This window comes from Xyrauchen texanus, chromosome 38, assembly GCF_025860055.1.
Source record: "Xyrauchen texanus isolate HMW12.3.18 chromosome 38, RBS_HiC_50CHRs, whole genome shotgun sequence".
NCBI classification, from domain to species: domain Eukaryota; kingdom Metazoa; phylum Chordata; class Actinopteri; order Cypriniformes; family Catostomidae; genus Xyrauchen; species Xyrauchen texanus.
This window is the reverse complement of record NC_068313.1, coordinates 11,074,082-11,088,494: the sequence shown is the minus strand read 5'-3', so window position 1 is coordinate 11,088,494 and position 14,413 is coordinate 11,074,082. Positions and strand designations below refer to the sequence as shown.

The following is a 14,413-nucleotide window of genomic DNA, read 5'->3' as shown; positions in this document are numbered from 1 at the left end:
AATAAATGTCAAGTCAGTTACTGTCGGACTTCGAAGCACCTGGTGTGAAAAATCCCGTTCTTGAGCATAATCCATAAATTGCCATTTTAGCAATTTAGTAAATGTTTTGATTATCTGTCAGTTACTCTTTTGAAGGGTTTTGCTTTGTCCATTTATTTCAAAGGCATGCGTCTCGCCTTTTGAATAACCCATCGACTATTTGGGTTTTAGGAAAGTTTCTTGGAATATTTTGACATTTAAGTCTGATCACTTAGAAAAGTTGTAGCACACCTCTTATCAACGAGCTGCTTGATTTGAGGTATTATTTCTGTCCATAGCACAAATGGTGGGATGCTGAAGTTTAAAGGGACTAAATAGTTCATTCAACCACCCAAAGAAAATAAGTATTATTTTAAATACTTAAGACAACTTAAAATTTTTGTTAAAATCTCTGAAATGCCAGAAGTCACTTTGTTTTGAGTACTGGATTATGCCTGGAACTTAGTCCTAAATGGGCAAGCCCAAAGGCTTCTGCTAGACTGTGCCAGACATACCAGCTTTTCAGGCTTCACCCAAGATCTTTTACCTCCTTTTCAACCCATTAGCATGACCAGTAGTGGATTTTAGGGGTGTTCACACACCCCTATGCTGTTGATTTCTAGGTGTCCTTAAGCTTTGTTCACACTGCATTAGGGCTGCACGATTTGGACAAAAAGTCATATTGCGACTATTTTGAAAAATATTGTGGTTGCGATTTGAACTGCAATTATGATGGTAAAAAATAGTAATGTTTTCCACATGTTCAACTGCAAAAAGGCTACTGGGGTTTTCACACTTCAGCCCTCTTAAAAAGAACCAAACTGAGACCTTTTTTCAGTTCACCCACAAAAAATAAATAAATATATAAACAGTGAAATAATGTCTTCTTCTTATTCAAATGTTACCATCCTCCATGTACCCATTTTTGTCCATTTTGTGATTAGGGTCTCAGCCCACTAATCATCATCATCATCATTAGTTTTTGAAACAGTCAACTTGAATATTAGGAATGCTCCAATCAGGATTTTAACATCGATACAATCTCCAATTTTCTTTTCATCTGTCAAAAATTCATCCTGTCAAAAATGATGTTGGTTGATAGAATAAAGACAACATTTAAAAAATTATATTTTGTGTTTATTGCATTATTCAATGGTTTAAAAGTAGGCTTATACAAATTACTCTTTACTGTATATAAGATAGTCCTAGAATGAGGCTTAATGTCAAACTGAAGTTGAACTGATAACCCATTGATGTAATTCAATTTTAAAGTGAAAAGTTTGGTTAGTTTGTCACCATTGCATTTAATAATTTTATTATATTTAATTTAGCAATGTATTATAGTAACTAAATATTTGATATAGATTTATTATATGTACGTTGTTTCCTTTTCATTTTGTTGGATGTTGGTAATATTAGTTCCGCTTTCACTTGTTGGCGCTGGGAGTGTAAAAAGGACGACATGCTCTCTTGAGGTAAACAAATGGGAGGAGAATGGAGGAAGAGATGCTTCTGGACTCTACAGGTGTTGCTGTTAATGCTGTTTGCTCCGCAATCATTTAATAAAGATGTTTGAATTATACCCCATCTTGTTTTCCGCATTGTTATTATGATCCCTGTGCCTTGCAGAGACTGAGATGCTGCTACCGCAGATAATAATACAAAATGCTTTATGCAGGATGCACCAGTTTAGTGTAAATAAAGCGCTTGGTGCAGGTAAGCAAACGGAACCGAACTCTGAGCACTTGTTACTCTAAGCATGAGATGGGGTTGTGGAGCACAGAACCGCTCTGAAAACACTGTAACAATGCTCTAACTTAATATAGACTGGACAGAGCAGCGCAAATAATTTGAAACAAAGTCGTCTTCATATGCGAGATGACTTTATTTATTTATTTATTTATTTAAATTGCAGCCCTTTGCAAGATACTAATCGCACAATGTCATATCGCGATTTCGATTTTATTTCGATTAATTATGCAGCCCTAGCTGCAACTAACGATTATTTTGGTAACTGATTAATCTTTGATTATTTCTTCAATTAATTGATTAATTGGATAAAAAATAAAATGTATTTAAAAAAAAAATCACCTGAGAAGAGGGCAGTAGTGACACCAGAATAGAAATATTCATTATTCTGTCCAGCTGAAAAATCAATAATTATATTAGATACATATGCTTGTACAATGTCACTGATTACATACATTTGAATTATTTTAAATTCATATTGTAGGTTTTAAAATCGTATTGCCGTTGATTACATTTTTCTAAACTATTCTTTTCAAAACTGTGTATGCTTATCCAGTTAAATAATGTTTGCCATAGTATCAATTTACTTGTGAAATCAGACATTACGTTTGGCATTATCAGGAGGACTATCAAATATCAGAACTCTTAGGATAATTATGCATCATATGGAGTTTAATACAGTACAATCATCTGTAAACAGTGCAGATTCACTCACACTTGAAAAGTCTCAACCTTGTATTACATGCGCTCACATGATGAGAAATGTTCTAAAATACTTTATTATATTGAAACTCAAATCGCCGTATGATGACGCACAAGTTTAATCAAAGTGATTTAGCTTCCTTTCTCCATTGCGATCGGTTTGACACCGATGTGTGCGCTCGCTTGCTCGGACACTTGCATGTGGTAAAACCTAACAGTTTTGTGAAATACAGGCCTGATTTTGAATTCATAACATGTATATAGGCTAGATTATAAAACAGAAAATATCAGTAAAATGTAAGTCAAGCGCTGGACAACTCTTAAAGGGCACCTATTATGGAATTTTGAAAATTACCTGTCATGTAGTGTGTAACATAGATTTAAGTGAACAGAAACATCCTGCAAAGTTTTATATATGAAAATTCACCGTAAAAAAAGTTATTGTCTCTCAAAAGTAGGAGTCGACTGCAAGTCAATGTAATGAATCGTTTTTCCAATGAGTCATTTTCCTTTACGTTGTGACGTCAAGACGAAGGAAAAAGTATCAAACTGGCCGCGCCCACTCATTGCGCGCGCAGACACCAGGGAAAACTTGAAAACATCATGTCGACAACAAGACGCTGTGTTCTGAAGTGCATATCAAAAGCGACCTTTTTTCACTGCCCAGAGACGAGCATGTGAAGAATCAGTGGCTAGAGTTTATATTTACAACTATACCACACAACTATAGCCCGAACCTTGTGCTGTGTTCGCGTCATTTTAATGACGATTGCTTTACGAACATGAATGCTTTCAAGTGTGGATTCGCGAGACTGTTGATGCTGAAGGAAGGTTCAGTACCAAGTTTATTTGGATCAACTTCCTCCTCCGAATCACAACCTGTAAGTATTATTAATAATTGTTGCTTTTATGTGTTTTTTAGCATGCTTAATAAGTATTTGTGTGTGTTGTGTAACTTACACTCAGCGCAGCTTATAGGTCTCCAGTGTCAATTTTTTTGAAATATGTGAAATGTTTGTCGATGTTATTGGAGTTGTCATAAATAGTAGAGCAATAACTTGTAGCAATGCAGTGCTTTATCAATATGTTTATGCGTTGGGCTAACGCAAACAATAACTGATTGGGTGTTTACCATCGAACTTTGGGCTATGATCGCTAACATAAATCAACTCAAATTCCTTCTCTGATTTTGATTTTTTTACTACAAAGCGGTGATGGGCGTTCCGTTTCCGACAATCTCTGCACAGAGTATACCAATCACAACTGACTGGGTCATCTGACCAATCACCGCAGATTAGTGTCACACAAAGGAGGGGGTTGGAAAAATGAGTGGTTGAACGAATCATTTGGGAGTCGGTGAGCAAATCAGGTAAACATAAATGCATATTATAAGACAACAAAAGTGTTTTTTTGTCATTGCATGCATGTAAAACTGTTGTTGGGTCCCAAAACAATATTAGGAACATTTTAAATGCCATAATAGGTGCCCTTTAAGCGCATCAAACACACCTGATGCAGAAACCACTCCTCATTAAACTGTATGCTTAATATGATCTTCTTTGAGGTGTTTATAAAGTGCTCACATGTGCTGGACAACTTGGGTCATGTTTTTCCCCGCTTCAGCAGTTTAATCATGCAACACATTTTTCACCGTGCTGTAAAGTGACGTCACAGACAGGGCTTCTCTGTGCTCCCAGCATATATCCAACTAATAGATCATGAAATTTGTGCCAATGATTTCCATTATTGATTATAATCGATTTGGTCAATTAGTTGTTGCAGCTCTGCACTGCACATAAAATCAGTTTGTTAGTAATATTGTACATGTATCAATGCCAAGAGACTTTCTTCAGCACAACAGAGTAGCTGCTGAAAATGAGTGTATTTGGACACCGTTGTAGACATTAATGCACACTTTGAATAATTGTACATATGCGTTGCATCCCAAATGAAAAGATACTTCTTAAAATCTGTTCTGATCTTTCAGACTGAGATGCATTCCAATAGATTTTGGCTCACGTTTGCAAACAACGAATTTCATGTTTTTGTCATTTAATAACAACTAAATGGATTTGAGTTAGATACTCCAACATTTAAAAAAAAAAATGTTTACTTTCTGTCTGAACAAAGCCACTCATATAGCTGGAAATCTGCTAATCTCATTGAATCTGAATGCAGATACAAAGAGACTGGAAGTCAAGTTGCTGCATTTGTGAACTCCTTAAGGCATTATAGACCGCTGGGAGCTTAGCTGTTTAGATTCTGCATTCAATTCTTGGAAAGACGGCATCCTACCAGGGAATCCAATAAACAGCAGGTGGCAATGGGGATCTTAAGTGCTATTGATTGTTTTGAAGGATAAGAATTAGCCATAAGGTCTTTTTAAGTGTGTTGTGAGCAATTAAGTTTCAAAAGCAGATGTTAAGTCACTTTTAATGTACAGCCGTGGAAGAGCAGTATTGGTTGTTTAGAAATAAACAAGTATAAACTCAAGAAAATGACTGTCTGCCTGAAACACTATACACGATCCTTGTCCGTGGTGCTCAGAAGACATTGAGAAGTTTTTTTTTATTCTATCTGGCATGCGTCTGTTTTAAACTGTGTTTATTAAGGCAGAACTTATCCTTTGTGCTCTTGAAAGTCACTGCCATTTTCGTTTGACGTTCTACTAAAAATGATGTGACACTTCTTCATTGTCAACAAGCCTTCCAACAGAATAGAATACAGTAGAATAGCGTCTTTAATGGCATATAACCAGACTGGGTGGAAATTGTTGTAGGTACAGCTTTTCAACATATAAATGACAGTGACATACAGAATGTAATTACAGGTCTTACACAAAGTACAATACAGATTATATACACAGTATGTGGAGAGACAGTACATCATATAGACATTAATACAATTTAAGCATGGTGTACTATGTAAAACAATAGACTGGTCAATGCAGTGTAAGAAGTACGTGATCTGTGTTATTTTCTTTTTCCAGGTTTTTCCTTGTTTGCATGTTCTCAGTACACACAGAGACATTGATTTCTGTAATGGCTGTGCAGAATCGAACAAGGAGGTGTTAAACGACTCCAAACTTCCTTGATTGTCTGTAAGATAATCTCTTAAGGTAATGTTTGTGATGAGATGGTCAGTGGTGATGTGCCATTTTTGAGCAAAACATATGAGCATTGTGATTGTAAATAAGGGCCTATGAATTGTAATTAGTCTGTTTTGGCTTGTTGTGATGGAGACCCTCAAAAAAGTGGTGGCTATCCACTTATAGCTGATATATGCTGCTTTGTAAATGAGTGATTATTGTGGTGTCTTCTGGATATTTTCAGTAGATCAGTTCAGTTTTTTCATAAGCTGATGTTGATACTGATATCTGGAGTGCAGGTTTGCAGATGACCAATATTATGATGCATTATAATACAAATTCATTATACCAAAATGAGATGCATCAAATAGCTAAATTGCATCCATTGATAATGCTGTTGGAAGATTTTAAAACTGACACAATCAGGGAACTACTGCTTCTGTTAAATGACCAAGCGTGCATGAATAATGCCGGTAAACTCATAATGGCCACAGATTGGTTGAATATTCGGCCTGACCGACACTTGCCTCAAAAAGAATTTGGACACTTAAGCCACACTATTATATCTTTGCAAATATTAAAAGAAAATATCAAAACAAAGCAAATATTTGTTGTTGTTGTTGTTGTTGTTGTTGTTATTATTATATTAATATATATAAAAATATTGTTTAAACATGATGAATTTGACAAATTTGTTTGTTAGGTTTCAATTTAGAAAACAATTGATCTATTGTGTTTTTTGTTGTCAAACATTAGTAGAACTACATTACTAAAATATTTGTCTTTTTTTTAACACCTGTACACCCAGGTTACTCTACTATGACACAGGTGTAAACTTGAGTGGAACTGACCTCAAACATCCACTAAAATGACTAATTTTTCAATGAATGCAGAACATGTGTTTTAAGTAACATTAATTTCACCAAAAATCATAAAACAATAGTTACTGTATATTCAATGTATATGTTCAAAATTGGGATAAAACATATTATTATTTTTTACACCCCTTGAGACAATTGCACAAATGGCTCAGACAAGTGTAGTTAATTCTGATGAAAAAGTCTGGCATTTTTTTGTTTGCTGATTCCACTTACTTTGATCTTTTTTATATATATATAATGCAATGTAATTAATATTTAAGTGTGACTTAGGAGTGCAAAATTGTCCAAATACAATTTGGGGCCACTGTATCAGCCTATCACTAACTTTCAGGATTTTGAAGAATGCTGTGATATGAAGCTATTTAAGAAAAATTGAAGTGGACCAAGAACAGAGCCTTGTGGTACACCTTTGTTGATGGCCAGAAGGTGGGAGGGGAACTTGATCTGCCTTGCTGAAAAATCAAGCAGCCAGCAGACTTTGGCTGAATTGATGCCCATATTTTTTTTGTTCAAGAGGGTGGATTATATGAAAAACATTAGTGAAGTTAAAGCACAAGATGCATGTACAGTATTGGTATTAGGTGTCTCTGGGTTATGCAATATATAGGCCTAGTATGTAGAAGATGCCAGATCATTGGATCTTCCATCAATATACATGAGTGGCTAGCTGCTTTCAAATTCCAAACTCTACTTTTGAGATTTCAAAGACATTACTAAGGATAAATATGCCAAGGGGTGTTCAATGGGAGCCATATATAATAGCATAGAATATGAACTTTGTAAATGATTTAGTTTACACCTATTAAAATGGTTTACCAGCCATTTTTCTCTTAGCATGTTTATGGTACAATGCATATGAGACTATGGCTAATAAGCAGATACATAACCCATGTTTATTTTAATATGATTTACTGATATGTAACTGGCATTACTCATATAAGCTTTGTGGAGTTTTTTTTGTTTGTTTCAATTTACATTTTGGAGATGGAAAGGTCCAGTTCTCATTGCTTTCATTATATACTATATCCTAAAAGATGTTTTCCCTCTGCTCTGTTTTTGAAGGTATGGGCTATTTGAGAAGCAGCTCGCACTCCTTGAGGAGGCCGAGGGAGGCTTTGATCAGTTCACACGCAGCTATGAGAGTTACGGCGTACAGCGAATGTCGGACAACAGTCTCGTCTTCAAGGAGTGGGTGCCGGCCGCTGAAGCCTTGTTTCTCACTGGAGACTTCAGTGCGTTGTTTTTTTTTTTAAAATATTTTTTTTATTTCAGATGGTAGTGCAATTTCAGTATATTTATTCAGTATAATATTCCAGATGATACATCGGGTTGTCAACAGGGCTGACAAAACTAAATACATTTTTTGCCCTTAAATATTACTAGAATTCTAATTCAGTCAAATTTTTAAAGTCAGCAGATTTTAAAAATTGACAATAAAAACAATAAATATTGTAAATCTAATTCTCAAAAGACAGTTCTATGTTAACATTGTGTTATTGGTACTACCCCAGACACAAGCTTAATAATAACAGCAATACAACTGTGTTTTTCATTCATTACAGTTGTATGTACGGTAGTGATATTCCCAGATATCAGTACTGTTCGGCTGAACTCAGTGGTGAGGCTGCTCAGATTATGAGCCCAGGTCTGTTCAAACAGACAGAGCACAACAGAATGGAACGGAACACGAGGATCTCGAGTCACATGTTTTCCAAATTGAACTTCTTTCCTGACAAAGTGTTTTTAAAAAACCTTGCTTAATCTGAGAAATGCTGATAGTAGAGCAAGATTTTTTTTTTTTTACAGTTGGAACCATTTTAATGGGAATTTAATTTCTCATAAAAGGGGGGAAAGAGTGACCAGTACATTCTGCACTAAAAAATTATAAGTAAAATGATTTATTATTATTACAGAAATGAATAAATATTTAAGCAATATCAGACGAGCAAGAGTGCGATATGGCCCTACATCAGCACTGCTGTGATTCGGTCGCAGGCACGAGGCCTGCAGGCTGAGTGCCGTAGGTAATTACAGCAGTGCTGATGTAGGGCCATATAGCATGATTGCGAGTGTGATATTGCTTAAATACAACAGTTCAATGAATAAGTACATTTAAAAAAAATTGAAAAACCAAGTATGGTCATAAAAACGCATTTGTACATGGAACTACTTACGCAATGAGTCAGAATCTGCCGTTGCTGGTTCAAAATATATGATGTGTCCAAGCCTCTGTTAGTAATTCAAAAAGTTTTTAATTGTATGGTTTTTATTGTCGTTCAACCATATACAGTTAGTACAGTACACAGCAAAACGAGACAACGTTCCTCCAGGACCATGGTGCTACATAAAACAACATAGGACAAACACAGAACAACATGAGACTATACAGATGAAATGACATGCATATATAAAGTGCACGTGCACATAGTTTTTGTGTGCAAAAAGTACGGGACAGTACAATAAATTACAAAAAATTAACTGGACAATAAGCACAGTGAGAGACAGTGCAACGCCGACCAGTACACAGTAGTGCAAAAAGATGACAGTTTCTAAACATGCCAAATGTAAACAACATACTATGAGATAGTGTTCTATGCACATAGCTGTTATTGAGGTAGCAGCCAGGTATAAAGTGACAATAATTAAAGAGCAACTCAGGACACGTGTGTGTGTGTCAGTCCAGTCTCTGAGTATTGAGGAGTCTGATGGCTTGGGGGAAGAAGCTGTTACACAGTCTGGCCGTGAGGGCCCGAATGCTTCGGTACCTCTTGCCAGACGGGAGGAGGGTAAAGAGTTTGTGTGAGGGGTGTGTGGGGTCGTCCACAATGCTGGTTGCTTTGCGGATACAGTGTTTTTGTAAATGTCTTTGATGGAGGGAAGAGAGACCCCGATGATCTTCTCCGCTGTCCTCACTATCCTCTGCAGGGCTTTGCGGTCCAAAACGGTGCAAGTCCCAAACCAGGCAGTGATGCAGCTGCTCAGGATGCTCTCAATAGTCCCTCTATAGAATGTAGTGAGGATGGGGGTTGGGAGATGTGCTTTCCTCAGCCTTCGAAGAAAGTAGAGACACTGCTGGGGTTTCTGGTTAATAGAACTGGTGTTGAGGGACCAGGTGAGGTTCTCTGCCAGGTGAACACCAAGGAATTTGGTGCTCTTGACTATCTCCACAGAGGAGCCGTCGATGTTCAGCGGAGAGCGGTAACTCTGTGCTCTCCTAAAGTCAACAACCATCTCTTTTGTTTTGTCCACATTCAGAGACAGGTTGTTGGCTCTACACCAGTCCGTTAGCCGCTGCACCTCCTCTCTGCACCACGGTTGTGTCATCGGCGAACTTAATGATGTGGTTCGAGCTGTGCATTGCTGCACACTCGTGAGTCAGCAGAGTGAACAGCAGTGGACTAAGCACACAGCCCCGGGGGGCCCCAGTGCTCAGTGTGGTGGTAGTGGAGATGCTGTTCCCGATCCGGACTGACTGAGGTCTGCCTGTAAGAAAGTCCAGGATCCAGTTGTAGAGGGAGGTGTCCGGGCCCAGCAGGTTCAGCTTTCCAATCAGGTGCTGGGGAATGATTGTGTTGAATGCTGAGCTGAAATCTATGAACAGCATTCGAACGTATGAGTCCTTTTTATCTAGGTGGGTGAGGGCCAGATGGAGAGTGGTGGCAATGGCGTCGTCTGTTGAACGGTTTGGACGATAAGCAAACTGCAGTGGGTCTAGTGAGGGGGGCAGCTGGGTCTTAATGTGCCTCATGATGAGCCTCTCGAAAAGAGAGCGATCACCTGTTGCCACACCCAATCAGAGATGCTGTGTCAGCTTTCTCAGTGGAAAATGGATGTCCAAGCAGGGGTATTCCTCTCTATTTCACAGTAGCTGGTGTGCAAGAGTCATTCACTATAGAAACAGCAATGTCCTCCGCCATTTTAAACCGTATGTATCCAATGTGGAAACTCTGATAAAAGGTAAGCACTTGAGTTCTGTAATAAATCAGCCTGTTGTGTCTCTCAGCATGAGCCTTAATCCTGAAGTTGTCCATTTAAAGCTATTTCCTAGCTTTGGTAATGTATTAGTAGTATGAGTGATCACAGAGCGCAGTTCTTTGTAAACAATGACTAACGGATTCACTTTGTCACCAACTGGCTCATATTACACACAATAATTATCTTTTGCCACCACCTGCTGGCTAACATATGTAATTTCAAAATAAAGCCAGTAACTCCTAACAGATACACTTTAATTTAGAACAGCACGAACACAAGCAGAGTGATACACACACAGTGAAGCTTCTGAGTGCTGATGCTGTCACACCATCAGTGCTCATGGAACATCTCTCGTCCAATCAGATTCGAGGACCGGAACTAACTGTGTGTGTGTGTGTGTGTGTGTGTGTGTATATATATATATATATAATTACACATGCATTTATTTATAAGAATTACATTTAAATCTAAAATTAATATACTTCATGACATAATATTGATTAAATAAAGGATTACATTTTACTTGCATTAAAACATAACTTTTACTTAACAATCTGATGTATGTGGTACTTAAATAATTAATCCGTAATTTACCACATTTGGAACTTTCCTTATAAACAACTGATGATGTTGCACAAGACATATGAAAGCCTTCCTCAGAAAATCTTAATACATTCTATGTAGTCTGTTAGAAATGTAACTTATTATCGATAGAATCATAATACAAAGCTGCGCAAGTAGACCTCATCACTTGGTGCACATAACCAGTGTAAAATATTTTCTTTTTTTTGTCTAATACTCATGGGTCATTGAAAAATAAGGTTTGCTAAGGTTTTAAAATTAGAAATCTTTAAGAAAAAATAGTTTAAAAGTCTTGTGTCAAGTTTTCAGAAATGTAATCTTTGTGTCCAATTTTGTTTCATACATTTTTGAAAAACGTATTGCATTTTCTACACAAAATAGTTTAAACTTTTAAATTGTCATGTGGTATAACCATGAAGTAAAAAATATAAAAATACTTTCTTTGCACCTTGACTACATGAGAGTATAAACAACTTCATCATTAATTTCCCCAAAAAATATATATTTTTTAAAGTAATATTTTTATATATACAGTTGAAGTCAGAAGTTTACACAGTTAGATTAAAATTTATTAAAACAAATTTTTTAACCACTCCACAGATTTAGTAAGCAAACTATAGTTTTGGCAAGTCGTTTAGGACATCTACTTTGTGCATGACACAAGTAATTTTTCCAACAATTGTTTACAAACCGATTGTTTCACTTTGAATTGACTACCACAATTCCAGTGGGTCAGAAGTTTCAATTAGTCAATTATCTTATGATATGATATGTACTGAGTTGGAGGTGTACCTGTGGATTTATTTGAAGGCCTACCTTCAAATTCAGTGCCTCATTGCTTGACATCATGGGAAAATCAATAGAAATCAGCCAAGACTTCAGAAACATTTTTTTGGACCTCTTCAAATGTGGTTCATCCTTGGGAGCAATTTCCAAACACCAGTATGCAAGTATAAACACCACGGGACCACGTAGCCTTCATACCGCTCAGGATGGAGATGCATTCTGTCTCCTAGAGATGAAAGTAGTTTAGTGCGAAAAGTGCAAGTCAATCCCAGAACAACAGCAAAGGACCTTATGAAAATGCTGGAGGAAAAAAGGAAGACAAGGATCCACAACAGCCATTATAAAGACAGACTACAGTTTGCAAGTGCACATGGGGACAAAGATCTTACTTTTTGGAGAAATGTCCTCTGGTCTGATGAAACAAAATGGCCATAATGACAATCGTTATGTTTGGGGGGGGGGGGGAAGGGTGAGGTTTGCAAGCCGAAGAACACCATCCCAACCGTAAAGCATGGGGGTGGCAGCATCATGTTGTGGGGGTGCTTTGCTGCTGGAGGGTATGGTGCACTTCACAAAATAGATGGCATCGTGAGGAAGGAAAAGTATGCATATATATTGAAGCAACATCTCAAGACATCAGCCAGGAAGTTAAACTCTGTTGCAAATGGGTCTTCCAAATGGACAGTGAACCCAAGCATACCACCAAAGTTGTGGCAAAATGGCTTAAAGACAACAAAGTGAAGGTATTGGAGTGGCCATCACAAAGCCCTGACCTCAATCCTATTGAAATTTGTGGGCAGAACTGAAAAAGCATTTGCGAACAAGGAGGCCTGCAAACCTGACTCAGTTACACCAGTTCTGTCTGGAGGAATGGGCCAAAATTCCAGCAACTTATTGTGAGAAGCTTGTGGAAGACTACCCAAAATATTTGAACTAAGTTAAACAATGCTAACTTCTGACCCACTGGGAATGTGATGAAAGAAATAAAAACTGAAATAAATTATTTTCTCTACTATTTTTCTGACATTTCACATTCTTAAAATAAAGTAGTGATTCTAACTGAGCTAAGACGGGCAATGTTTTTTATGATTCAATGTCAGGACTTTGAGTTTAAATGTTTTTGGCTAAGGTGTATGAAAACTTCTGACTTCAACTGTATGTGTGTGTGTATATATATATATATATATATATATAATTAAAATTTTTGTTTGTTATGCTAGTTATTAAATCATGTGAAATATATACATTTTGTCTAAATGTTTATAGGCTGAATATTACTCTTGTGATTTGTTAATTACAACAATCAGTATTACGTGTCAATTAAACATATAAACATGAGTAATGCCCATGTCTGGCTATTTTATATTAATATCTTGTGTCAATTTGTGGTTTAATGTTTGTACCATTCAGTATTACATATATTTTTTTTGGTTCTCTAATAGATGGCTGGAACAAATTTTCGCATCCTTACACTAAAAAGGAGTTTGGGAAGTGGGAGCTGCACATCCCCCCTAAAGATGATGCGACACCTGCTGTCACTCATAGCACCAAGCTGAAGGTGAGCAGACACATTAGCTGCAGTGTTTACTTCATTAGTCTGAAAGAGGCACTGAGGTATTATGGAGCCCTTCTGCACCGGCTAGATGGCTTAAATATTCTTTCGTTTTATGGATGGTTTGGCAATGTTAAAGGTACAGGAGCAACAGTGACTTTCAAGCAATTTGTTGCACCTCAACAGCATATGTTCTTAATAATTGCTATATAATTTGTGTTTTCACACTTATGGAGGTATAATTTTATACAAATGTATGCACTTGTCCTGAGGGATCGGTTGTACCGTTCACTCAATTATAGATATTAAAATATGTCCTTTTGAAAGCTTTCACTCTTTAAACTTAGTGTGTTTGGACGGCATCCCATGAAAGTCACAGAACTATATTCCACCAACCCGATCTGTGGTGATTACATAAATATCCTTTTCTGTTCTGTATTTCTGTATGGGGAGAGTATGCATCTATAACACATAGTCAAACCCTTCCCACTCATACTGTCCATTATGTCGAGATGATTGATGGCAGGTAGGTGGCACTCAGTGGGTGCACTCACCTGCTCTGTTGCTGTTGTCTCCTCGGGCCAGGGAACAGACGATAAGAACCAGTTGCAGACGCTAGCCTTACCCCTGTTCTGACTCCCATACTGGACTCAGCTGAGTAGAGTGTCAACCAGATTATGTTTCTAGTGAAAAGTGGTTCACTCTGACTTGAAATGTGCAGGAATTTGACTGTCCTATTCTTTTTTTAATCTACAAAGTAGTCTTGTGTCATAACAGAGTGACCTTGAATCATAATAAGACACATTCCATGAATATAGTATGCTATATTGTGGTATCGCATGACATTTTAATGTATTGGAGGCACAAATTCAATTTACCATATGTTAAACTATTGTTGAACTTTAACCAAGCATGAAAAGTTATTATTGTTTTAAAACATAAATTAACTGTATCCCCTCTTAAAGGGTAATTTTTTGTCCCTTTTAAAGGGGCTTGAACCTCTTGACTGAATCCATTAATTAAAATAACGTATTATTATTCGGCTCTCTGGAATACTCTATTCTAATCCGTGGATTAAGT

The 14,413-nt window shown here is 37.0% G+C and overlaps 1 protein-coding gene across 2 annotated transcripts in view; it reads left to right on the top strand.

The window, feature by feature from the left end:
• The window catches only part of LOC127631478 (1,4-alpha-glucan-branching enzyme-like), a 190,143-nt gene that overhangs the window by 20,792 nt on the left and 154,938 nt on the right, over positions 1 to 14,413 (top strand). For both annotated transcript variants that reach the window (XM_052109608.1, XM_052109609.1), the window contains exons 2-3: positions 7,501 to 7,670; positions 13,224 to 13,339. In XM_052109608.1, coding sequence (XP_051965568.1) covers positions 7,501 to 7,670; positions 13,224 to 13,339 — 286 coding nt within the window. The remainder of the gene's footprint in view (positions 1 to 7,500; positions 7,671 to 13,223; positions 13,340 to 14,413) is intronic.